The 27,229-nt window shown below is 40.0% G+C and overlaps 1 protein-coding gene across 2 annotated transcripts in view; it reads right to left on the minus strand.

Moving 5' to 3' along the window:
- The window catches only part of fbln1 (fibulin 1), a 117,725-nt gene that overhangs the window by 82,899 nt on the left and 7,597 nt on the right, over positions 1 to 27,229 (minus strand). For both annotated transcript variants that reach the window (XM_073059233.1, XM_073059234.1), the window contains 4 exons: positions 24,188 to 24,296; positions 8,052 to 8,181; positions 7,404 to 7,581; positions 3,673 to 3,735 (listed from right to left, as the gene is read on the minus strand). In XM_073059233.1, the coding sequence (XP_072915334.1) occupies positions 3,673 to 3,735; positions 7,404 to 7,581; positions 8,052 to 8,181; positions 24,188 to 24,296 (480 nt within the window). The remainder of the gene's footprint in view (positions 1 to 3,672; positions 3,736 to 7,403; positions 7,582 to 8,051; positions 8,182 to 24,187; positions 24,297 to 27,229) is intronic.

The raw sequence follows: 27,229 nt of genomic DNA on the forward strand, positions 1-27,229 counted from the left end.
AATATATTTTTCACCATTACCTTCCTGAACTTAACTTCTGCATCAAATGAATACCAAGCAATCATCTCTGAAGTCTGCCTCATATATAAATTGGCTTGCAAAACCTGTATTTACCAACACTATAATTATATTGCTGTAATAGTTGCTAATTATATTAAATTCCCTAAATAATACTAATGTCAGTTTCTAGACTTGTAGGAATGATTCGTAAAGGAACAAAGAAAGTCTCATAACTATGCTCCATGCATAACAATCTTTGTCTAAAAGTATGGCTCAGACGGTCACATTGGAAGCCCGATCTCTTTAAAGCTCCCCAAAGCACAGGGCAGTGGTTAATTTGCCTTAGCAGATTTTGTTCACTAACAATACATTGGCAGGGATTCAGGGGGATGTACAAAGTTGAAAATTCAAAGAAAAACAAGAAGAGGCTGTAAGGAAATGGGGGAAATTGAAAGCTAAAAATAAACTGGCCTACCCATAAAAAAAAAGCTCTTTCTTGTATATTGTCTACAATGTTGTGCTTGAAGATACGGAATTCAGGTCTTAGAAGGTTTTACACGATAACAGGTTGGAATGAAACCAGCAAAAAATACTCATAAAAACACAACGAAGTTTTCTGAAGTGGTTTCAACAATGTAGTATATAGAATTTTAAAAATGGAATTGATATCAAGAATGTTATTTGTTGATAAAGGACAAAAGATGGAATGAAAGATATGTAGCTGGCTACTGATCACATTTGTAAGATCTAAAGAAAGTACATTACACATGAAGAAAATTATGTAAGAGTACTGCAATTGCCCAAAACTTGCCATTAGATGTCAGTAAATACCACTGCAAAGTTTTAAGGATGAGAAATTCAGAAATTAAGGCATATTCACAGAGATTGCAGCAGATAATACATAGACTCTAAAGGTGTTTGAGATTTCTCATGATTATAGCAAGGAGCTTTATTTAGATATATCCACAGAAGCTCCTTCGTTCATACATAGGACAGAAAGGGGAGTACTTGAGAAGGTTGAAACTCCATTAATTGGGCTTTATTCCAAGAGATCTAAATGCAGTTCACTAGGAGACCCGTGTGTACGTCTGTTTCATATGCTAGCTTTTTACTCCCTTCTTATTTTGTTGCCCTATTAAGAGGCATTTAATCTTCACTGGTTCTTGAATGCAGGCTTGCAGTAATCGGGCATCTGATTTAGTATGCCGCCTTCTAGAGCACATCTTATAGTCTGAAACTGTAAGCATGCAAAACTAATAAGCATGCAAGATTCTCTCTGAGTAAAGCAGTAATAATCAAATAATAAGAAGCACAACTCACAAATGAGGTGCACAAAGTAATAAAGACACTAAAAGGTAGTTCAGATTTGGAGAGAGGGTGGTAAAGAAAAATCATCTTTTAAATTCTCCAATACTAGTTAACTTCAGTAGAATTGAAACTCCACTCCTGTTGATTAACATTTAAAATTAATTTTAGTTGATCAAGAATGGTTATCAATAATGATCAAGTCAATAAAAATTATTATTATTTAATGCATCAGCCCTAACTTTTTATTTTTATGGCATCTTTAATGGAAATCTAGTGAGTAAATATCACAGTTTACAATGTTTCCATACTGACTCTATCTGCAAGGACTACAACAACACAACTTAAACTAAAGCACAGCATGGTTGAGAACAATGGATGTTAGAAGTTGTTGTTCAATAAGTACCATAATTACATTTATTATTTTCATAGATATTAATAATGCAAAACTGTTGTTTACATCCTCTTTGCGAGAACAATTAAAAACTAATTTCTTGCCCTGCTTTGTTTTCATAGCTGTGCACTATTCATTTCAAATATTTATTCAATTTTCTTTTAGAAGATACATTAATCTATTTTGAAATCATCCCCTTTGGCAATACATTCCATCCTTCAAGTATCTTTTATATAAAGAAACCTATCATTACTTCTCTTTGGTCTTAATGATAATTTTATGAAAATTCCAATGAAAAGGAAGATAGGGTACAATGTGCAATGAGTTCCCATCTGCCAAGATCCTAACCAGAAGTGAATGTTGTCCTTTTTGAATAAATAATCACTTCCTCATTCTAACTTTCTCTGTTTAAGTACAATGCTGACTTTGATGTCAACATGTTCTTTCTTGTGTTTCCCATGGCCTATATTCATTCCTGGTGATGGAGTAGACATAATAATTAAATATGCCAGGTTTTATATGTAGGGAGGTGGAAAATGAATCTCTTGAAGATAAATATCAGTGAGCCCATCTCTTTTCTAAGCTGCTGGCTAATTGACCTTCTACTTCCATAAGACCTAGGAGCTGAATTAGCCCTTTAGCCCATCATGCCTGCTCTGCAATTCAATCATGGCTGACCTACTTTCCCTTTCAACCTCATTCTCCTTCCTTCTCCTCGTAACCTTTGACACACTTAGGCTACATCCACACTAGACCGGATAATTTTGAAAATGCTGGTTTCGCGTAAAAACGATAGGCGTCCACACTATGCATTTTTGAAAATATCTCTATCCACACTGAAACGGAGATTTCGGCGAATCTCCTCCTCCTGTGCATGCGCAGGACACATCTACCGAAAACAAGCGACATGTTTGGTGTTGAATCTCACCGTAAAAGTGCGCATTTGTGTAGTTACAGACTAGAAAAACTTAAAACAATGGACAGCTGTAGGCTCTCACGCAGGAGAACTTAAAACTAAAAAACAAACAAATACTGGAGCATATGGAGGCAATCGACAGAGAGTTCATTGACAGATTGACCCAGCTGATGACGAACATTGAAAAACTGACTAACTCTGTTGCATTAATAAAGCACCTTGTTAAATGTATAAAACATGTCTGCATCAGTGTGATCTTGTATTTCCGTACAATGTTACATTAGGCTGTTACACATCTATTGTCAGATAAGTACTTGCATAAACAGGTAAACCACCTTCATACAATCAAGGACAGAAAACAGGGCAAAGTGAGTACAGTATACTTATTTATTCAGTAAGTTATGGGTCAAAGTATTTGGTGAGTACATTTCTAACTCTTCTGGCTTCAGTCTCATTGCCGTCTGTTCTGAAATTGTTAGGTTGCATTCAAGAAAACAATGAACTAGCGCGCTGCTGTCTAACAGCATTTTCAGAAGTCTCCGGTTACCCCGCCCACACAAAGTGTTTCTGAAAACCTCCGGTTTCGGTGGACAAAAACATCGTTTTAGTGTGGACAGAGGGTAAAAACGAAGAGAAAAAGCTTTGGTTACGGATTTATCCGGCGTAGTGTGGATGTAGCCTTACTTATTAAGAACCTATTAACTTCCACTTTAAATATACTTTCGGATCTCCCAAAGTTTCAGATTTTGTTTCTCCTCAGTTTCATCTCTTCCAGTAACTTTGTAAGTCATAAAATTAAGGGTATTAAGAAGCAAGAGCAAATGTATAGATTTCCTTTTAACAGATAATGAAACGGTTCTCTTCTGTTCCTCTTTAAGTCACCCATTTCATGGAATATAATTAAATGCTGACTCCTGGTTTTATATGTCCAAAATATTATTTATTGAAAACTGTATTGTTTCCCTACATAGTGTCACGGGTTTGCAAAAGAAAAGAGAAATGTGCACTTCATCTGTTGTTAAGTGAATGTGATTTGATTAAAAGGCAATTTCCATACCTCTACATCGGTCATTCAGGAATGGATCCTCCAGTTCTGCTGGTAACTTTCTGATTTCATGATCTGGAAAAGAAAGATATAAATGAACATCTTTTGCTAGAGAGCATTCCACATCTCAAAGATGATCTGGTTATAGAGAGGCTTGCAATCAGATTGCTATTTCTCCAGCTTGTAATATAGCCTGGCATAAGATTCTGAAAAAAAAATTATCAATCCACTTGCAGCTATAAAAAATATTAGGGCAGATATTGTACTGTGACACTGAGCTTATACTGGGACTTAACCATGTTCCTCTGACTAGGTCCCTTGTTCAGAGCTGTCACAGACAATGGCAGAGCTATCTTTTACCCTCCTGCCACAGCTGCCAGCTGCCATTGTGCTAATGGAATTAAATGAATAACACAAACTTTCACAGACCTCTCAGCTTCCCCTGATCTGTCCAGTTCTTCCTACACTCACCCCAGCTCCCCGTCACCCTGTTTTTACCCCTCCTCCATGCACTCCATCTGCTCAACACCACAATAACAACCTCTTACTCAATGTCAGAAAGACAAAGGAGCCAATTACTGACTTCAGGGTAAGGAGATCAGACATCCATAAGCCAGTCTTCATCGGAGGATCAGAGGTTGAGTGGGTCCGTAACTTTAAGTTCTGTATAATCATTTTAGAGGACCTACCTTGGGCCCAGCAATTAAGTGCAATTATGAAGAAAGCACAGCAGTGTCTCTACTCCTTTAGGAGTTTGCAAAGGTTTGGTATGACATCTAAAACTTTGACAAACTTCTATAGATGTGTGATGGAGAGTATATTGACTGGCTGCATCACAGCCTGGTGTGGAAACACCAATACCCTTGAATGGAAAATCCTACAAATAGTAGTGGATATGGCCCAGTCCATTACCTGTAAAATTCCATTACAGTTACACTGAGCGTTGTTGCAGGAAAGCAGTATCCACCATCATGGACCCCACCACCAAGGTCATGCTCCCTTTACGCTGCTGCCATCAGGAAGAAGGTACAGGACCCTCAGGATTCACACCAACAGGTTCAGAAACACTTATTATCCCTCAACCATCAGGCTCTTGAACCAAAGGGGGTAACTTCACTCAACTTTACTTCTCCCATCATTGAACTGTTCCCACAATCTATGACTCACTTCAAGGGGTCCTGTTCATTATATGTATTGTTTTTTTTTCTCTTTTGTATTTGTAGAGTTTGTTGTCTTTTGCAGTCTGGTTGAATGCCGAAGTTTTTTAATGATTCTTTTATGGTTTAATTGAGTATACCCACAGTATGAATCTCAGGGTTGCATATGGTGAGATACCGTGATAATAATATGTATGCTTTGATTATGATTATAACCCACATAGCTCCTCACACCGGTTCCCTTCCCCCATTGTTCTATCTGCCTTCCCAACTTCCCTCACTTGAGTCCATGCTCCATACTTTCATTTCCTATCAGATTTTGTTGCTTCCACTTATCACCTCCCAGCTTTTGGTGTTTTTTTCCATTCCCCACTCCTCCTTCTGCCCATCACCTGAATCCACTGTTTGCTTGCAAGCTCTTGTTCTACCTCTTCCTTCTGTACTGGCTTTCTGCCCTCTGTCTTTCAGTTTAGATGAAGGGTCTAGACCTGTAACATTGGCTGTCCACTTCCATTCATAGATGCCACTTGACCTGCTGAGTTCCCCCAGAATCTGCAGTCCTTTGTTCAAAATTAATCTGCAATTCATTGTTCAAAACAATTGGTAGTTTGCAAAATATGCTTTCAGTTTTGAGCTTGATCTTAACAAAATCGCGAGGCTAGCAGTCCAAGTTTTAAATTCTCAATTAGGTTCTACATGCCACAGTGAGGATTATTTGATGTAGTTAACTGAAAAGCCTTGCTGAATTTTTTGGTTCAAGGTTACCACAGATCCTGTGTAAAATTAGCTGTGGTGTTTGATACCCAATGACAGAAAATCTCTGTTCAAAAGTTTTTTGGGTGCATTTTATTTTCTGTTGACTGCAAAATCCAAGTAAATATTGGTCTTTAAATGTTCTTAAACTGGAACAGGATTCTAATTATTTATATGTTCTATGTACTTCTGAATTTGTTCTTTATGTGGGTCATCTGCTTTTCCGTTTTCAGACTGCAAGGTGTGTGATAGAAAGCCAAAGAGTGCTCTATGTCATTATACATCAGAGCTCCTTATAACAAAAAGAAAAAGCCACTGATGACAATTTTAGAACTTTAATTTGCACATGTTTAATTCACTGATCATTACTTAGAGAAAACAAACAGACAACAAGACTCCTTTTTCAATAGATGCCCTGTCTGGGAATTTCTGTCTGGAGACTGTAAAGGTCAGCCCTTGGCAATTGTCACATAATTGTGTTACCAGATGGCAAAGGTGGAGTGTGATCCTCACCTGCCCTTCTGGCTGGGGCTTAGAGGAGATCCAACAGAAGAGAATGAACAATTTGTAAAAAAAATAGCTTACCCCCACCAAAAGATAAGCAGATGATTCTGTAGCACAGAAAATGGTACCACTGAGTCTGACTCTGAGAACAGTCATTTATTATCAGTACAATAGACTTAGCGATTGTATCTCTTGTTAACCAGATATCATTCCATGGTATGCAGACAGATACAGTGGAGCCCATAATTAGCATTTCACTGTTTTTTTTCAATCACAAGACTACTAGTTGAGAATTTTAAGTAAAGTAGAATGAGTGAATTGATTTTTTAAAAGGTGTTCATAATTATTTTGAGGGGGTATAGCTTGCTTTTAGTTCATTGCTTGATTAATACATTTACAAACTAATCAATAAACCAAAAAAATGTATTTGGACTTGCAAGAGGTGCTTAACATCAAATGATTCATGGGAGATGCCTGCATCTGATCAGTAATTGCTGTTACAGGGAAATGCAGCAGTGTATTGGGCTAATGAAATGAATTAATTTGGGCCTAACTTAATGGAAGAATGTTTTCATTGTTATCAAGAGAACTCCCAGCTCTTCTACAAAAAATGCCCTTGGATCTCTGCGGCCATTTAATAATGGTAATAGTCAAACTAGAGCCTCGTTTAACACCTCAAAGCTCAAAAAGGCAGTCCAGAATACATTCATTTCCTAAAGTGTGGTTCAGAATATTGAACATCATACCATATGCAATAATGTTACAAGCAAAGAAGCAGCTCAAAATTACTCAGCAACTTCTTGCAGACCCTGCATTAAAGCTTAAAAGTTAATATTTTGCTTTCACGCAAGAACACACAAGAAAATGAGTACAAGAGTAGACCACCATTCAGTATCTATGATGGCATCAATCTCTCTTCAATACTAGTTTCCCTCAACCTTCAATCTTTCAAATATTTATATTTCTCCGCCTTAAATATAACTAATGGCCAGCTCTCCTGGGGGGGGGGGGGATGAGCAGAGAATTCCTGAGATTCACTACCCTCTGAGAGAAGATATTTCTACACTTATTAGTTTTAAATAAGAGACAGGAGAGATTCTGAAGATGCTGGAGATTTTCAGTAACACGCACAAAATGCTGAAGGAACTCATCAGGTCAGGCAGCATCTATGGAGGGAAATGAACAGTTGAAGTTTTGGTCAAGACCCCTCAACAGGACTGGACTTTTTTTTTAAAAAAAGGTTAGAGGCTGTGAATGGGAGATCTCCAGAGGGGATGAGGTTGATGGTGGCGCAGTCCTGAATTTTACCTGGACTCTGGTTGTGTGTACCTGAGATTAAATTTACTGTTGTCTGGTTGTTGATGGCTGAAGTGCCAGTGGTTTCTTGATTTCCTACACAGCATGCTCTGAAAGCTTGTCCACACTGGTATCCCAGAGCTTCATTTGCTTCACAACTGTGTCTTTTGATTTTAGCTTCTTTGCCAAGAAGACAGCATTGACAGCATTCCTGTAAAAGTACAAATAACAATATATACATTATCTTACTTTAACTATTAGTTCATGAAGGAAGGATAGAGTGTGACTGGGCATAAAATTAAAATCCAACCCATTTACAGCCAATTTGAGCTAGGGACAAGATTTTCCACAAGAAAAATTAATGGTGGTAATTAATGAATTCAATTAAAAGTGTGTGTTAAATAGGCAGATGTTACTATATTCTATTCATTCATTACCTGATTTAACCCACAAAATCTTTTAACATATGGACCACATTTCCTAATTGCTTCCTCATGTTATCCATGATAAAACAGCCCAATGCTGATATCCATTTTGGGAAGCAGACCAGCAAGTATTAGAAGCTCACTAGTCTTGAAACCCAAGGCCCAGAATTGTGCATGGATCATTAGTCTAAGCAGATAAGAATGAACTATTTTCTTTGTCAGTGATTTTATACAGCGAGGAAAAAATCTGCATTACCTTACCAGTGTTGCATTGTCCTATGACAGTATTAAATGCAGTGCACACTTGATTTTCTCTGGCCACCTTTATACCGTTTTCACAGTGGATCTCCTTCAGCTTTATTTGACAACATTGCTCCCATGCTATTCTGCAAAATGTAATTTGAGAAGTTTCAATATTCTTACAAAACAGGATACAGAGGTAGAAGTCAGCCAAGTTTCGGAAGTATTTTGTGGCTTCATTAACAAGGCACGTTAAGGATTGATCAATGCCACATGTTACACTATATAAGGGAAAGACTGCTAAAACCAAAATGGAATTTAACCATAATTGCATTGTACTAAATGAGAACTTTCAGAACAAAAATAATGAGAAGATAAGAAATAGAACTATCAGATTAAAGAAAGAAAAACAGAAAACGAACAAATTGTGGGAAAACCCATGCAAGTAAATGATTGTGTTCTAATCCTTCATCTGTTTTCAAACAGTCACGTTCTGCTTCCAGTCTACAGGGTATTAGTTGTCCTATGTCCAACCTTGTGCCACTGAAATCGTGCAGATAGCTCTGTGAAATCAATGAAGAAAATCTAAGATGACAACCTTTTGGTATTCTTTACCCACACTTAGTATGCATAATGGGAGTACTAATCTCTCCCAATAGAACCCTGGCTTGCTTACTCCCAATAAACAGACACAATAATCTAGCTGATAGTTTTCTGACAATAGAATCCATGGACCATCCCTCCAAACAGTAAGAGACAATCAGTATGACTAAGAATTGTCATTACTTCTGTTCAAACTCTGACAACCATTGCTACTCCTACCCTGCCCTCTTGGGATGTGAGATCCCATCGATTTCAATGGGGATTCTACATAAATCAAAGGAAAGGTAATGATTTTTTAATAATTAACTTCAGATTATTGTTTTCAATGGCTTTTTAACTAACATTTTAAATTTTTTTTGCATTATTAACTTAAGTAGAGACATTTAAAAGCTATCAAAATAATTTTACAACTGACAAAACTCCTTTATCAGTTTTGCCTGCCATGAAAATCTGAAGAGACCCTCTGGAGAAAGTTCTCTTTTATTATGTCATCTGTACCCTGGTCATAGTTCCATGTAGCTGGAGTTCAAGGTGCAGTGAATTGTTTGGATAGGCCTTTCAAATCTTATCTAAGTGTAGGGTGCATCAGGTTCATAAGCAGCAGACCCGTTTCAAAAAGATCCAGCCCAACACAAGCTGTCTGTTCACTACATCTGGGCTTTTAAAGATTGTATAAAATGAACAGTAGTGTGGGGGTTAGCATGGCGTGTTTACAGCTTGGGAATCAGATTTGGAGTTCAATTCTGGTGTCCTCTATAAGCAAGTCAGTACGTTCCTGCCTATGTGTGTGTGAGGTTTTCCTTTGGGTGCTCCAGTTTCCTCCCAAAGACATACGGGTTAGTAGGTTAATTGGTCATTGTAAATTGTTGTGTGATTAGGCTGGGGTTAAATCAGTTCAGTGGGCCAGAAGAGCCTGTCTGTGCTGTATCTCTAAGTAAGTTGTAAATAATGTGGTGCTCTATCTTTCTAGATCAGTTTGAATCAATGTAAAGCATTAGTTGCTATTGTAAAAATCTACCCTCATGTCCACTCCATCTGCGAGCATCAAAGTACATGGCATTATCAACCATTCACACTTAACACCCTGCCAGCATCATTTCCAATTATGCAAATTACAGGTTGGGTAATTTGTTTAGCACTTGTAAAAACTCTGAAATCACCTTTCCATTCTTCTGAACTCCAGCAAAAGTTTGGACAATATTACTTAATCTCTTTTTGTAGCTCAGTCTCCTCATTCCAGAAATCAACATATTAAGCAACACACACAAAATGCTAGGGGAACAGTAGGCCAGGCAGCACCCATGGAAATGAATAGACAGTCAACAGTTCCAGCCAAGAGCATTCATCAGGACTGAAAAGGAAGGGGTAAGACACCAGAATCTACATAGCAATCCATATTTCATCATCTCCAGACAATTATTCAAAGACCTAGAAGAACTACAGTTGTGATTCAACTAGGAACCTTTCTCAATAGCAGCAAAACTCTTATTCCAGCCGTCCTAATTACTTGATGAATCTGTTTGTTAATATTTTGCATTTTGTGGAAGCTGCAGATGTGGCATCACAAATCAAGAAAGGATAAAAAAGGAAACTATGACTGGCTGGCCTAACATTTATTATTGACTAAATACAAGAAACTGTTATTCAGCAGGTAGTAACAGAAAATAGAGTCAACTTCATTTCATGAAGGGGAAATTGTGTTTCACAAATTTGTTAGACAGAACATGTAACAAGGAGGCTGAGGGGATTCATTATAGAGGTTTATAAAATTAAAAAAGGAGAAATAGTCAAACTTTTTTCCTAAGGCAGAGGAATCAAACACTAGAGAGCACAGATTTAAGCTGAGCGTGGAGAAGTTTAAAGGAGATAAAATGGTTATGCCTTTCATGAAGAGGCTGGCGATTGACTGGAATGAAAAGGAGATGGTGGATGTAGATACAATTACAACATTTAATGGCACTTGAACAAGTACTTGGATAGGAAGGGCATAGAGGGACATGAGCCTAAAGCAGACAATGGGATTAGCTGAGATAGGCATGAATGAGTTGGGCTGAATGTCCTCAATCTTGTGCTATATGATTCTTTAATTCTATGGGACATCAATGGATATAGTAAATTTGGATTTCCAAAAGGGATTTAATAAACTGTCCCATTTAATATTACCCCATAAGACAAGATCCCAATGCCTCACGCAAAATATTTTCTTTATTCATTTTTCAGGATATGGGATTGCTGACAATACCATCATTTATTGCCACCTTTAACTTCCTTTGGAACATTGATGGTGAATCAACTTCCTGAAGCACTGCAGTTCTTCAAAGATGCAATCCAGTGATGGTAAAGGACTGCAGATATAGGATGTTGTGTAACTTGGAGGGGTACCTTCAGTGGTAATCTTCCGATACACTTGTAGCCATCAGTGAGGCTTGGTTGTAGGAGGGGCTGGACGGCAGCTCAATATTCTGGGTTTCCATTGTTGTGATAGAGCGGGAGGGATTAAAAGGGGAAGGGTGGTGTTACGTGTCAGGGAAAATTTCACAGCAGTGCTCAATTAGGGCAGATTGGAGAACTTGTCTGGTGAGACTTTATGGGTGGAACTGAGGAATAAGAATGGTATGACCATGTTAATGGGGCTATACTATAGACCACACAACAGTCCGTGGGATTTAAAGGAACAAATTTGTAGAGAGATTGCAGACTGTTGTGACATATTGACTGGCAATCCTATACTGTAAAAGGACTAGATGGGATAGAATTTGTCAAATGTGTTCAGGAAAGTTTCCTTAATTAATACAAGAGAGTGTGAATGAGAGAGGGCTAGTGACAAAAGTTTGTGTAGGGGAACACGTTGTATCTAGTGATCATAAATTTCAAGATAATTATGGAAAAAAGGATGAGTCTGGTCCTGGGGTTGAGATTCTAAATTGAAGAAAGGCCAACATTAATGACATCAGAAAATATCTGACAAGTGTAGATCAGGACAGGCTGTTTTCTGGCAAAGGTATACTTGGTAAGTGAGAGGCCTTCAAACATGGCATTTTAGAGAGTACAAAGCTTGCGCCTGACAGAATAAAAGGCAAACATAACTGCTTTAGGGAACTTTGGGTTTTGAGAGATATTGAGGTCCTGGTTAAGAAAAAATAAAGGAGGTGCATAGCAGGTATAGGCAGGTAGGAACAAATGAGGTATTTGAGGAGTATAGGAAATGCAAGGGAACACAAATCGGGGGGGTGGGGTCGAAGAGCTAAAGGAAGGTATGAGGTTGCTCTAGCAGACAAAGTGAAGGAGAATCCTCAGGGCTCCTACAGATATGTTAAGAGCAAAAGGTTTGCAAGGAACAAAACTGGTCCTATAGAAGGTCAGAATGGTAATGTATGCATGGACCCAAAAGAGAAAGGGGAGATCTTAAATGGATTTTTTGCTCTGTATTTACTTGGGAGATGGACACAGAGTCTACAGAAGTGAGGCAAAGCAGCAGCGAGGTCATGGACCCTATAAAGGTTACAGAGGAGGAGGTGTTTTCTGTCTTGAGGCAAATTAGGGTGAACAAATCCCCAGGGCCTGTCAAGTTATTTCTTTGGACCCTATGGGAGGCAAGTGCAGAGATTCCAGGGGCCCTAGCAGACATTTCTAAATCATCCTTAGTGACAGGTGAGGTACTGGAGGATTGGAGAATAGACAATGTTGTTCCGCTCTTTAAGGAAGGTTCTAAGAATAAACCAGGAAATTATAGGTCTGTGAGCCTGACATCAGTTGTGGGAAAGTTATTGGAAGATATTCTAAGGGATTGGACATTGAATATATGAGTTTTTGGATAAACAGGGACTGATCAGGGATAGTTTGCATGGCTTTGTGTGTGGTAGGTCATGTCTAACCCACCTTATAGAGTTTTTCGAGGATGTTACTAGGAAAGTTGATGAAGGCAAGCCAGTGGATGTTGGCTATATGGACTTTAGCAAGGCATTGACAAGGAATTTTTTGAGGCAGTTAAAAAAGTTCAGACTCTCGGCATTCAGGATGAGGTAGTAAATTAGATTAGACATTGGCTTTGCAGGAGAAGCCAGAGAGTGGTAGTAAATGGTTGCCTCTCTGACAGGAGGCCTGTAACTAGTGGAGTGCTGCAGGGATCAGTGTTGGGTCCATTGCTGTTTGTCATCTATATCAATGATCTGGATGTTAATGTGGTTAACTGGATCAGCAAATTTGTGCATGACACCAAGATTAGCAGTGTAGCAGACAGTGGGTAAGACTATAAAAGCTTGCAGTGGGATCTGGACCAGCTAGAAAAATGACAGATGGAATTCAGTATAGGCAAGTGTGAGGTGTTGCACTTTGGGAGGACCAACCAGGGTAGGTCTTACATAGTGAGCAGTTGGGCACTGAAGAGTGTGGTTGAACAAAGGGATCTGAGAATACAGGTCCATGATTCTTTAGAAATAGCGTCACAGTTAGATAGGATCATAAAGAAAGATTTTAGCACAGTGGCCTTCATAAATCGAAGTATTTAGTACAGGAGGTGGGATGTTATGTTGAAGTTGTATAAGACTGGTGAGGCCTAATGTGCAGTTTTGGTCATATACCTATAAGAAAGATGTAAGTAAGATTGAAAGAGTACAGAGAAAATTTATAAGGATGTTGCCAGAACTGGAGGATCTAAGTTATAAAGAAAGATTGAATAGGTTAGAACAATATTCCCTAAGAATGTAGAAAATTGAGGGGAGATTTGAAGGCTTTTTCTACTAAGGTTGGGTGAGGTCATGGGATAAGGGTGAAAGGTGAAATTTTTAAGGGAAACATGAGGGGATACTTCTTCACTCAGAGGGTTGTGAGAGTGTGGAGTGAACTGCCAACACAAGTTGTGGATGCAATTTTGATTGCAATGTTTAAGAGAAGTTTAGATAGCTACATGGATGGCAGGAGTATGGAAGGCTATGGTCTGGATGCAAGTCAATGGGAATTGGCAGTTTAAATGGTTTCAGCACAGACTCGAGGGGCCAGTTTCTGTGCTGTAGTTTTCTATTACTCTATGTCTTGTCATCCTTGTCTTGCTTGTAGCTAGAAATTTTGAGGTGGGAGCTGGGAACAAGGTAGTCTAGTGAATGACAGAAGTGCCTTTTACAGATGGCATACAGTTGTGGCAGTGATGGAAGGAGTAAATATTTAGCTTGGATGGGACACCAATCCCACAGGTAGTTTTATCCTGAATGGTGTTGAGATTCTTAATTACCTTTGGAGCCGTACTCATTCATAGAAGAAAAAAACAGTATAGCACAGGAGCAGATCATTTGGTCCATGGTATCTTGGCAATGATTCTAGTTGAAACTAGTCCCATCTGCCCTTACGTTATATCTCTCCAGTTCTTGCCTTTTCATATCCCTGTCTAAATACCTCTTGAACACTACAATCATATCTGCTTCATGGCAGTGAATTCACTGTGCTTAAAAAATACTTATCTCATAAGTCTCCTTTAAACATTACCCCTTTCACCTTAAAGCTATGTCTACTAGCATTTGACATTTCTACCCCAGGAGAAAGAATTAATGGCGCCTATAATTTTAAATACTTCTATCAGGTCACCCCTCAGCCCCCAACACTCTGGAGAGAACAATCCAAGTAATCATTATACGTAATGCTCCATTATCTGGGCAACATCCTGGTGAACCTCTAATTTTATACATGGGCACCATGATTTCGTGGCATTTAGACTCAGCACCTGAATCAAAAAATGCCTGTGGTGTATGTCATATAGCTCTATTTACCAACCTATCTACTTAAGGAAGTTATGGACTTGCTCCCTGAGATTCTTATATACTTCAAAGCTCTTAAATGTCCTACCTTTTACTGTATATTTGACCGTTTACTTATATTTGACCTCCCAAAGGGCATCATCTCACATAGGTCGAGATTAAACTCCATCTATTTCCATCTCCATTTCTTTGCCCTTAGTTCCAGCTACTGAATCCTTTGGCAGCTTTCCTCACTATCTGCAACTCCACTCTGTCTGCAAACTTATTAGTCAGCACACCTACATTTTTGTTCAAAACATTTAATACGTTTCATAAACTGAGGCCACATCGCTAATCCTTGTGGAACACCACTGGTCACAGACCTCCAGTCAGAGAAACACCCCTCCACCACTATCCTGTGCCTCCTATGGCCATGAAGACTCAAATCAAATTAAATGTAATTATCATTCAAACCAAAGCCAGATACATCTGAACGAGATAGCATTTGAAATGCAACAGATATATAACTTGTCACTCACTCATGGGGCCAGATAAGGGACATGAGTCAATTCAGCACCTTCAAAGGCATTGTCTTATCCTAACAGATACTCCACACAAACAGCACTTGAGGACTAAACCCAGGTTGCTGGGGATTGTGAAGCAGCAATAAAGATAAAGATCAAAGATTAGCTTTCTTTATCACTTATATGGAAACATGCAGTGAAATGCATTGTTTGCATCAAATCAAATCAGTGAAGATTGCACTGATCAGCCCGCAAGTGTCGCTATATGTCTGGTACCAAAGTAGCATACCCACAACTCACCAAACCATATGTGCACACCTTTGGAATGTGGAAGGAAACCGGATCAGCCGGGCAAAATCCACAAGGACATCGGGAGTATGTCCAAACTCCTTACAGATAATGGTGTAAATTGAATCCCAGTCTTACAGCTGGCACTGTAATAGCAATGTATTAACTGCTATGTTACCATGCTGTCTAATTTGTACTACATGTTGTACCACTGTGTCTCCCTTTTTCTTTATTCCTTTTTTCCTTGTTAGCTAAATGGATAAAAGACTTGAGTGTGGAACAGCAGAAAATACGGTGCTTAATGCACTGAAATAGCAGATGCAGTGAAGCAACAAATCACGGCATTACAGAACTTCGCAATGCATCAAATATATAACTTGCCTCTCACACCTAGGGTCAGATAGGGGCCATGAGTCAAGAAAAAAAAATCACCCTCATCCAAACTATTTATGTAGATAAAAATGAACTGTGTTTCAGTTGCAGGAAAAATAGGGTGCAAAACAACAAACATTTCAACTGCATTAACAGATATAACTTGCTCAGAGAAGCTTCACATTGTCACCACATTCTATAACCTGTCTCAACCTGCAGCACCATGAGAAAGTCATCTGAAATTTACCACCCTCCCACTCCTTGCATGGCCAAACCCTCAAAGGCATTTAAATAACATTTTACAAAATGGGATTTTACAAAGAAGCCAATCAGAAGGTCACTCCCCAAATACATCACTTCAGGATGCCACTAAAGCTCAAGGGTTAAGGATAACCATTTCCTGAAATCAGTTTAACACATGTTTTCAAACTCAAATTGCTTCAGTGCTACAGCACATACAAGACACATTTCCTGTTTTTGCTGGTCTTTCTTTCTGCACCCGTGTGCAAGCCTTGAGGCATTTCCTGTGTTTCTCAATGTTATCTTTCATTCTCCAACCCCCCCACTTCCATCACCATCATTCACCCTCACAGGAAGACGCATCACCAATGCCAAAAATATTGAGCTCTGTTAAAATTAAATAGCTGCCACACCGGGCTGGGTTTAATGAACCTACATTTGATTTCAACCAAAGCATCCAGTTTTAAATCAGTGAAGGGAGAGTTCAGAACATACTAGAAAACTATTAATATTGTGTATGAATGCAATGGTAGACAGTTGGCTTTCTATCTTTGCATAATCTTAGCAAGACCTTTGAGAGTATATGTCTGAATCTGGTACATATTGGTTGTAATTGGTTGTATTGGTCCTCTTTTGGAAGAGGACAGCGAGGCTGAGAAGAAGTGCGGCGGCGGCCATTTTCAAATTGCTTCTCAGATCGGAGTTCTGAGAGGCGGGACTGCGCAGGCGCGTGAAGGAGGCCTGGGAAGGAGGGAAGATATAAAAAGGAGAGAAGGAGTGAGGCAGTTCTCTTTTGGAAGAGGACAGCGAGGCTGAGAAGAAGTGCGGCGGCGGCCATTTTCAAATTGCTTCTCAGATCGGAGTTCTGAGAGGCGGGACTGCGCAGGCGCGTGAAGGAGGCCTGGGAAGGAGGGAAGATATAAAAAGGAGAGAAGGAGTGAGGCAGTTCTCTTTTGGAAGAGGACAGCGAGGCTGAGAAGAAGTGCGGCGGCGGCCATTTTCAAATTGCTTCTCAGATCGGAGTTCTGAGAGGCGGGACTGCGCAGGCGCGTGAAGGAGGCCTGGGAAGGAGGGAAGATATAAAAAGGAGAGAAGGAGTGAGGCAGTTCTCTTTTGGAAGAGGACAGCGAGGCTGAGAAGAAGTGCGGCGGCGGCCATTTTCAAATTGCTTCTCAGATCGGAGTTCTGAGAGGCGGGACTGCGCAGGCGCGTGAAGGAGGCCTGGGAAGGAGGGAAGATATAAAAAGGAGAGAAGGAGTGAGGCAGTTCTCTTTTGGAAGAGGACAGCGAGGCTGAGAAGAAGTGCGGCGGCGGCCATTTTCAAATTGCTTCTCAGATCGGAGTTCTGAGAGGCGGGACTGCGCAGGCGCGTGAAGGAGGCCTGGGAAGGAGGGAAGATATAAAAAGGAGAGAAGGAGTGAGGCAGTTCTCTTTTGGAAGAGGACAGCGAGGCTGAGAAGAAGTGCGGCGGCGGCCATTTTCAAATTGCTTCTCAGATCGGAGTTCTGAGAGGCGGGACTGCGCAGGCGCGTGAAGGAGGCCTGGGAAGGAGGGAAGATATAAAAAGAACGCAGCCTTAAGCAGCGGGCAGCTTCGTTTGCGGGCAGCGGAGTGAGTCGGGAGCAGAGTGTAGGGCTTGGGCTCAGAGGGCTTAGGCGGAAGAGGGCACAGTAGGCTTATCTTTTAGTTCTTGTTATTTTCAGTTATTCGGGAGGTATGAGTGTGAGGGCAGCTTGTTGTTCTCGGTGTCGGATGTGGGAGATCCTGGAGTCTCCGAGCCTCCCGGACGTCCACATCTGCGCCAGGTGCGCCGAACTGCAGCTCCTGAGGGACCGAATTGGGGAACTGGAGCTGCAGCTCGATGACCTTCGCCTGGTCAGGGAGAGTGAGGAGGTGATAGAGAGGAGTTACAGGCAGGTGGTCACTCCGGGGCCACGGGAGGCAGATAGGTGGGTCACGATCAGGAAGGGGAAGGGGCAGGTACTAGAGAGTACCCCAGTGGCTGTACCCCTTGACAATAAGTACTCATGTTTGAGTACTGTTGGGGGGGACAGCCTACCTGGAGGAAGTGACAGTGGCCGGGCCTCCGGCACAGAGGACGGCCCTGTAGCTCAGAAGGGTAGGGATAGAAGAAAGAGGACCATAGTAATAGGGGACTCGATAGTCAGGGGTTCAGACAGGCGGTTCTGTGGAGGTGATCGGGAGTCCCGGATGGTAGTTTGCCTCCCTGGTGCCAGGGTCCGGGACGTTTCTGATCGCGTCCAAGATATCCTGAAGTGGGAGGGTGAGGAGCCAGAGGTCGTGGTACATGTAGGTACCAATGACATAGGTAGGAAAGGGGAAGAGGTCCTGAAACGAGAGTATAGGGAGTTAGGAAGGCAGTTAAGAAGAAGGACCGCAAAGGTAGTAATCTCGGGATTACTGCCTGTACCACGCGACAGTGAGAGTAGGAATGGAATTAGGTGGAGGATGAATGCGTGGTTGAGGGATTGGAGCAGGGGGCAGGGATTCAAGTTTCTGGATCATTGGGACCTCTTCTGGGGCAGGCGTGACCTGTTCAAGAAGGACGGGTTACACTTGAATCCTGGGGGGACCAATATCCTAGCGGGGAGGTTTGCTAGGGCTACGGGGCAGACTTTAAACTAGTAAGATGGGGGGGCGGAAATCAATTTGAGGAAACTATGGGAGAGGAGGTTAGTTCACCAGTAGAGCAAGTAAGTAGACCGTGTGTGAGGGAGGACAGGCAGGTGATGGAGGAGGGATGCGCTCAGCCCGAAGTTGTAGGGGAGAAGAAAGAAAAGGATAATAAATTTGAATGCATTGCTAGGGATGAAAAGAGAGGAGGAGGTGGAGAGTATTTTAAATGTATCTATTTTAATGCTAGGAGCATTGTAAGAAAGGTGGATGAGCTTAAAGTGTGGATTGATACATGGAATTATGATGTTGTAGCTATTAGTGAAACATGGTTGCAGGAAGGGTGTGATTGGCAACTAAATATTCCTGGATTTAGTTGCTTCAGGTGTGATAGAGTAGGAGGGGCCAGAGGAGGAGGTGTTGCATTGCTTGTCCGAGAAAATCTTATGGCGGTGCTTTGGAAGGATAGATTACAGAGCTCCTCTAGGGAGGCTATTTGGGTGGAATTGAGGAATGGGAAAGGTGTAGTAACACTGATAGGAGTGTATTATAGGCCACCTAATGGGGAGCGTGAGTTGGAAGAGCAAATGTGTAAGGAGATAGCAGATATTTGTAGTAAACACAAGGTGGTGATTGTGGGAGATTTTAATTTTCCACACATAGATTGGGAAGCTCATTCTGTAAAAGGGCTGGATGGTTTAGAGTTTGTGAAATGTGTGCAGGATAGCTTTTTGCAACAATACATAGAAGTACCGACTAGAGATGGGGCAGTGTTGGATCTCCTGTTAGGGAATGCGATAGGTCAGCTGACAGATGTATGTGTTGGGGAGCACTTCGGGTCCAGTGATCACAATAGCATTAGCTTCAATATAATTATGGAGAAGGACAGGACTGGACCTAGAGTTGAGATTTTTGATTGGAGAAAGGCTAACTTTGAGGAGATGCGCAGGGATTTAGAGAGAGTGGAATGGGTCAAGTTGTTTTATGGGAAGGATGTAATAGAGAAATGGAGGTCATTTAAGGGTGAAATTATGAGGGTACAGAATCTTTATGTTCCTGTTCGGTTGAAAGGAAAGATTAAAGGTTTGAAAGCGCCATGGTTTTCAAGGGATATTAGAAACTTGGTTCGAAAAAAGAGGGATGTCTACAATAGATATAGGCAGCATGGAGTAAAGGAATTGCTCGAGGAATATAAAGAATGTAAAAGGAAACTTAAGAAAGAGATTAGAAAAGCTAAAAGAAGTTACGAGTTTGGTTTGGCAAATAAGGTGGAAGTAAATCCGAAAGGCTTCTACAGTTATATTAAAAGCAAGAGGATAGTGAGGGATAAAATTGGTCCCTTAGAGAATCAGGGTGGTCAGCTATGTGTGGAGCCGAGGGAGATGGGAGAGATTTTGAACGATTTCTTCTCTTCGGTATTCACTAAGGAGAAGGATATCGAATGGTGTAAGGTGTGGGAAACAAGTAAGGAAGTTATGGAACCTATGACAATTAAAGAGGTGGAAGTACTGGCGCTTTTAAGAAATTTAAAAGTGGATAAATCTCCGGGTCCTGACCGGATATTCCCCAGGACCTTGAGGGAAGTTTGTGTAGAGATAGCAGGAGCTCTGACGGAGATCTTTCAGATGTCATTAGAAACAGGGATTGTGCCGGAGGATTGGCGTATTGCTCATGTGGTTCCATTGTTTAAAAAGGGTTCTAGAAGTAAGCCTGGCAATTATAGACCTGTCAGTTTGACATCAGTGGTGGGTAAATTAATGGAAAGTATTCTTAGAGATAGTATTTATAATTATCTGGATAGACAGGATCTGATTAGGAGTAGCCAGCATGGATTTGTGCGTGGAAGGTCATGTTTGACAAACCTTATTGAATTTTTTGAAGTAGTTACGAGGAATGTTGACGAGGGTAAGGCAGTGGATGTAGTCTATATGGACTTCAGCAAGGCCTTTGACAAAGTTCCACATGGAAGGTTAGTTAAGAAGGTTCAGTCGTTAGGTATTAGTGCTGGAGTAATAAAATGGATTCAACAGTGGCTAGATGGGAGATGCCAGAGAGTAGTGGTGGATAATTGTTTATCGGGATGGAGGCCGGTGACTAGCGGGGTGCCTCAGGGATCTGTTTTGGGCCCAATGTTGTTTGTAATATACATAAATGATCTGGATGATGGGGTGGTAAATTGGATTAGTAAGTATGCTGATGATACTAAGGTAGGAGGTGTTGTGGATAATGAGGTGGGTTTTCAAAGCTTGCAGGGAGATTTATGCCGGTTAGAAGAATGGGCTGAACGTTGGCAGATGGAGTTTAATGCTGAGAAGTGTGAGGTTCTACATTTTGGCAGGAATAATCCAAATAGAACATACAGGGTAAATGGTAGGGCATTGAGGAATGCAGTGGAACAGAGAGATCTAGGAATAACAGTGCATAGTTCCCTGAAGGTGGAGTCTCATGTAGATAGGGTGGTGAAGAAGGCTTTTGGAACGCTGGCCTTTATAAATCAGAGCATTGAGTACAGAAGTTGGGATGTAATGTTAAAATTGTACAAGGCATTGGTAAGGCCAAATTTGGAATATTGTGTACAGTTCTGGTCACCGAATTATAGGAAAGATATCAATAAATTAGAGAGAGTGCAGAGACGATTTACTAGGATGTTACCAGGGTTTCAGCACTTAAGTTACAGAGAAAGGTTGAACAAGTTAGGTCTCTATTCATTGGAGCGTAGAAGGTTGAGGGGGGATTTGATCGAGGTATTTAAAATGTTGAGAGGGATAGATAGAGTTGACGTGAATAGGCTGTTTCCATTGAGAGTAGGGGAGATTCAAACGAGAGGACATGATTTGAGAGTTAGGGGGCAAAAGTTTAAGGGAAACACGAGGGGGTATTTCTTTACTCAGAGAGTGATAGCTGTGTGGAATGAGCTTCCTGTAGAAGTAGTAGAGGCCAGATCAGTTGTGTCATTTAAGGTAAAATTGGATAGGTATATGGATAGGAAAGGAGTGGAGGGTTATGGGCTGAGTGCGGGTAGGTGGGACTAGGTGAGATTAAGAGTTCGGCACGGACTAGGAGGGCCGGAATGGCCTGTTTCCGTGCTGTGATTGTTATATGGTTATATGTTATATGGTTATATACAAAAACAAGAACTAATTTTTTGATAACAAAATATGAAGTTTAAAAGTTCGGATTCATTTGAAAAATGAGTTTAATATATTAGTTATAATACCCATTAGGATTAGATGTCATGTACATACGGAGAGGGTTTACTTTTCATGTATTGTTTGCCCTCAGAAGATTAAGGGTGAATAGAATAGATGGATCTGACATGGTAAATGCAGAAATAGTTCCATTTATGGGATAGTTCAAAAGTGGAGGCAATAAATAGGGGATAATATTTTATTCAAAATAAAATCTTAATAGAAGATTAGTAAGTAGAATGTTAGCACATGAATAGATGTGAATTAAAATATAACTGAAGTAAAATGAAAGCATGAGAAGACTAGATAAAGAAGAGAAAACCCTGCATTTATACAAAGCCTTTTGCAACTTCTGGTCCCAAAAAAGTTAACATTAAATACTTAATTCAGAGAGCATGACAAATAATGTTGTTCAGAGCCTGGAAATTCTTCTGTTTTGTTATAGCACTGACTTTGGATTTAAAACTACTGCTATGAATGTGGGGAAGAAATTTTCTCTGCCATATATTTCATTCATTACAATTATAAATCTGTGCCCTTTGCATTATTACCCGTGGAAGTGATGCATTAGTTCAGGGGTTCCAACCTTTTTTATGTCATGGACCCCTACTATTAACCAAAGGGTTTGTAGACCCCAGGTTGGGAACCTCTTGGTACAAAGTCAAACAAGAAACATAAACTCCTACCAAGACAGGAACCTTGGAGGTGTTAATTCCCAACTCTACTTCATGAATGGAGCTTCTTTGAGCAAATTTTCCCTCAGGTAGGTTTTGTGACCAGGACACCCTGTGATTTGAGATAAGCAGTCAAGACAGTGATTGGTGAAGTCAGTCTCTTGGCCAAGAAAGGGAAGATAGCTTGGAGATGGAAGACATAAGAACAATTTTAAAAGATTCTAGGCCTTGATTCACAGATATACCCATCATCAGCTCAGATAGGGAAGGACTCTTTAAGTTGTCATGCAGTCTTCATTCAAGAGCCATGCAGTTTTCTAACAATAAATTAATTCCGAAAGAAATCACTTTTACATGCTCCAGAAGCACAAAGGATTGTGCTATAATTTATCTGTTCAATTTGCACACATTGCTGATTGCATTTTGCAATTGTCTTTTGGACAAATTCTATCATAGAACATATAAAAATGCTGGGCTACATAGTGGGACTTCTAAATCACTGCTCTTCCTGCCACAACTTAGACATTTCTGTAATAATTTAAGTATGTCTGAGAGTAAAAGGGGCACTTATTTCATGTCTTGTCCTTAAGTCAGCATTTCTGTTAATACTGAGCACTACACTGGCAGATTTGGATCAGTTTTAGTGTACATGCTGGAACCGGACTTGAAGCCACATTCTTCTAACATTTTGGTCGTGTGGAATGTATGCGAGAGCACAGATCAGTTAGGTTGAAAGACCTACTTCTTTGTGCAACACTACATAAGTTTTAATATTTATGTTGAACAGCCTTGTCAAGTAGTATGAAGGCAAAAAGTCTTTTGATCTTTCATTTCCAATTGTCAATGCAAGATTGACTGTTTTGACTTTTCCAGTCTCCTCACACCCTCTAAACGTTCAGAATTCCACTCGCCTCACCTCAATTCAATCCTGACCTCAGTATCAAATGCACAAATAAAGGTATTATCACTGTAATCTGGTGCACTGACTTCTACCTTGCAGAAGCCTGACGGCAGCTTTCTGACATCTCCTCACTTCTTTCTCTTGACCATGGCTCTATTAACAAGCACTATCCCATCATCTCCCAGTCTGTTGCACATCTCACAGTGCCTCAACTTCATAATGCCCATTTCTATCTCTTATTTAAGATCCATAAACTGGGCTGCACTGATAAGCCCATTGTTTCTGTCTGCTCTTGACCCATTGAACTCATTCTTCATACCAGGTCACCATCATTCCCCTTTTGTTCAGCCTCTTCCCAATCACATCTGGGAACACATCTCTATCCACCATTATGCAGGTCTTACAGCTCTTAGGGCTGATGCAATCAGGAAGAAAGCACAGGAGCCTAAGGAGTCACACCACCAGGTTTAAGACAAATAATACCCCTCAACAACCAGGCTCTCGAACCAAAGAGGACAACTTCACTCAATTTCACTTGGGCCATCATTGAAATGTTCCCACAACCTATGGATTCACTTTCAAGTGGTCTTCATCTCATGTTCTTGACATGTATTCCTTTATTTATTTATTAATTATTATTTCTTTCTTTTTGTATTTGCACATTTTGTTATCTTTTGCACACTGGCTGAACACCCAAATTGGTGAGGTCTTTCATTGATTGTATTATGGTTATTATTCTATTATAATTTATTGGGTATAGCCAAAAGAAAATGAATCTCCGGGTTGTGTATGGTGACATATAAAAATTTTGATAATAAATTTAAACTCAAACTTTCACTTCTATCTTGAGTCAGTTCTCCTCCATCAACACAGTTCATCCTCTTGGCAGAGCTTGTCTGAAAGTGTTGACATGCGCCTTCTGCCTCCACAGATGTTGCTTGACCTGCTCTCAAGGTGTAAATAATTCGTCTTAAAACAGTTTTTAGAATGTTTGAAAAATACCTGCAAAACAAATCTTCCAGTTTGTCGGGGGGGGAAACACACTCCCTTTGCTGAGTAGCCCACTCCAATCCATCGAAACAGCAACTATCGAATGGACTCTGCACTGTGACTGGAAGGAAAGAAAATATATGAACAGAATGCTTCCTCTTCTGTAAAGTGCAGGAGTGATTACTTTTCCTTGTTCAGATGTCAGCAAGAGTTTTTTGATGAATAGCTCTATATTTTTCTTTCTGAGTGTATATTTAGACCATAAGACCATTACAACTGAGGTTCACCTGCATCAGGAGAACACAAAATGTAATTGATGATGTCCGATACTATCTTGCTCATCTTGAGAATGGGCACAAATCCCATGCAACCAAAAATGAAAAGCTACAGAAATTTTATCTGATGAAGAGTCTGGCCTCAAAAGGTTGACCATTTATTCATTTCCTTGGATGCTGCCCAACCTACTGAGTTCCTTCAGCATTTTGTGTGAGTTGCCTTCGATCTCCAGCATCTGCAGGATCTCATGTGTTTATTATTTCAATGTGTTGATCTGCAGAGACTGGGAAACATCTGCTTTGTATGACTCAGTTCTATACAGATTGCTACTATTTTGTAAGGGAGTCCTGCAACACTTGTTTTTTTGAAGGACAAGTATAAAGAGTATTCCTTCCACTCACCTAACCCTATCCCCATAATCATTTCTCCGTAAAATGCTTCTCCATTTGCACAGACTACAACATTTCACACAAGTGGCACTCAGAGAATGTCAAACCCAGTTTAGATCAGTGAAGTCACATTTGAGCTAAACTGATTTTTAAAACCAAAGTCACACTTGAGTTTATTGTCATATGTACAAGTACATACATGCACAGGTAAAATGACAAACATATTTATGGCTGCATCACAGGCACATAGCATGACATAAGCGGCATTCTTCCTCTTCAGACTTTTAATGGCGGTTGGCAGTCCAACTTAAAGGTGCATTACTGCCACCAACTGGACTGGAGTGTGGTGTAGAGAGTTGGGAAATAAAACCCCAAATAGCTCTTTATCAAGTGAAAACTATATTACCCCAAAGAGCCCTATAGATTTTAAATAATGAAAGATAATATTGTGAATTAAATTAAAGTCAATTCCATGATTTAGTAAAGTTTTAAAACGAAAACTATCAACCCCCAAAGACAGTAAAGCAGCCTGCATTTGCTTTCTTTCAACCTTGTATGGTTCACATTGTAAAAGAATGTGCTCAACTATTTCATAACAATGACAACACCTACACACCCTAGAGTGATGTTTTCCAAGGAATAATTATGCATAGTATGCTCAATTCTAAGTCATGTCAATAAAATTCCTTCCCTTCTTGATTTACCCCCTAGTCCCATCAATTCAACAGTTTTATGTATTCTGTAAAAGTGTTTTCCCTTATACTTATTATCCCACAAGTCTTACTATAATCCCCAAATTCTTAGCTCCACCAGCCTCTTGGCTTCTGATTTGCAAAGTGTAAGGTCTATATCCACAGTTGAACTTCAAAGAGCTTTTTTGGCCAAACAATCAACCCGCTCATTCCCCTCAACACCTCCATGTGCAGGGACCCATGAGAAGCAGATAATCACAAGAAAAGCATAAATTAAACATAAAATTTGCACAGTTTTTACAACAAAGGACACAATTATTACAAAAGAAATACAAAGTCCATTTTAGTGCAAGGTGATAAAAATGACATAGTGTTGCTGAACTATAGTGATTCAGTTTGTGCCAATTTAACCTCACAGACATTCATGCATATTTTCCAGCAAGTGATCCTGTAAAACTCTAAAACTCCCAATCTTTAAAGCTCACCAATCTGGTTCATTTACCCACTGAGCTGCTAAAAACCAGTCAGTCATTAGAGAAGACTGGACCATATAATATAGTCTTTAATCTTAAAGATGTGAAAACAAATCAGTCATCTAAATTGCTAACAGCTTCGGCAAGTGAATCCTTGATCTTTAAATGTTCAATGTTAAAAGAACAGTATGAACAGGTTGAGCATGCATCGTCTAAAACTGAGACATGATGACAAAATGCATTGCAAAACACTCTGCATTCCAGACTTCTGTGAAAATGCCAGAAATTAAAATTAGATTGCAAGACATTCCTATCTTTTTGATATTTTAATAATCCATTGCCAAATCCAAAGTATTACTTAAACTGCATCTAAAAAATTGTAATAAATTATCTCCAGCAGACAAGAAATCTAAATAGCTGACAGATAAATGCATTCAAACTTAGACTTACTCAACAATTCAACCCTCAGACTGCAAAGGACAAGCACTTTTCAGGGATTACTGGCAGTTTCATTTGCAACAAATAAAATTTTAATAAATCATGGATTACAGCTGAAAATCCAGAAACTGGAACAGACTTTGTGACTATACTTTCATAGCCAACTGAAAGCTTTTGCCAGACATAGTCTTCTGCAGAATTCATGATAAATACTGTTTGGTGATTAAAAGGGACATAAGTGCTGTGCCTCAATTCTAGTAGAAGAAGGTTGGACATGAAGTGAAGATAGCAGGACATTTAGTGCAAGAAGTAAGCCATCTCCAGATGAAAGATTGGACTGTATAATCTCCCTCGCATCTCAACTAACGTGCATCAATTCCTCCAACTATTTCAGTGGATTGTGATTTGATAAGCCGTTGTGAAGTAAATGATATAAGGTACTCATCTGGCTGCTAAATATTGCAGTGAGTCACCAGATCCAATGCTCAATTTAAATATCTAATTGTGCTGATCAATGTCCTCAACTTTGAACACTATGGATATTATTGCACAGTTCTGCTCAGTTGCAAGAAGACATCATCAGTCATATCAGAATTAGGTATTCTTTGCCGCAAGTAACTAAACACAAATGATGATGCCAGTTCAAAATAGGGGAGAGCTGTTAGATATCCAAAGGCTGGAAATATCATGGTAATCCCCAGAGTGCTGGACCATTGGTGCATGAATCTCCATTGACTGTACTTAGATTAGATAATGATATGTTGGATGCCTTTCTGTTTAAAAAAG

This window comes from Hemitrygon akajei, chromosome 10 (assembly GCF_048418815.1).
Source record: "Hemitrygon akajei chromosome 10, sHemAka1.3, whole genome shotgun sequence".
In the NCBI taxonomy this organism is placed as follows: domain Eukaryota; kingdom Metazoa; phylum Chordata; class Chondrichthyes; order Myliobatiformes; family Dasyatidae; genus Hemitrygon; species Hemitrygon akajei.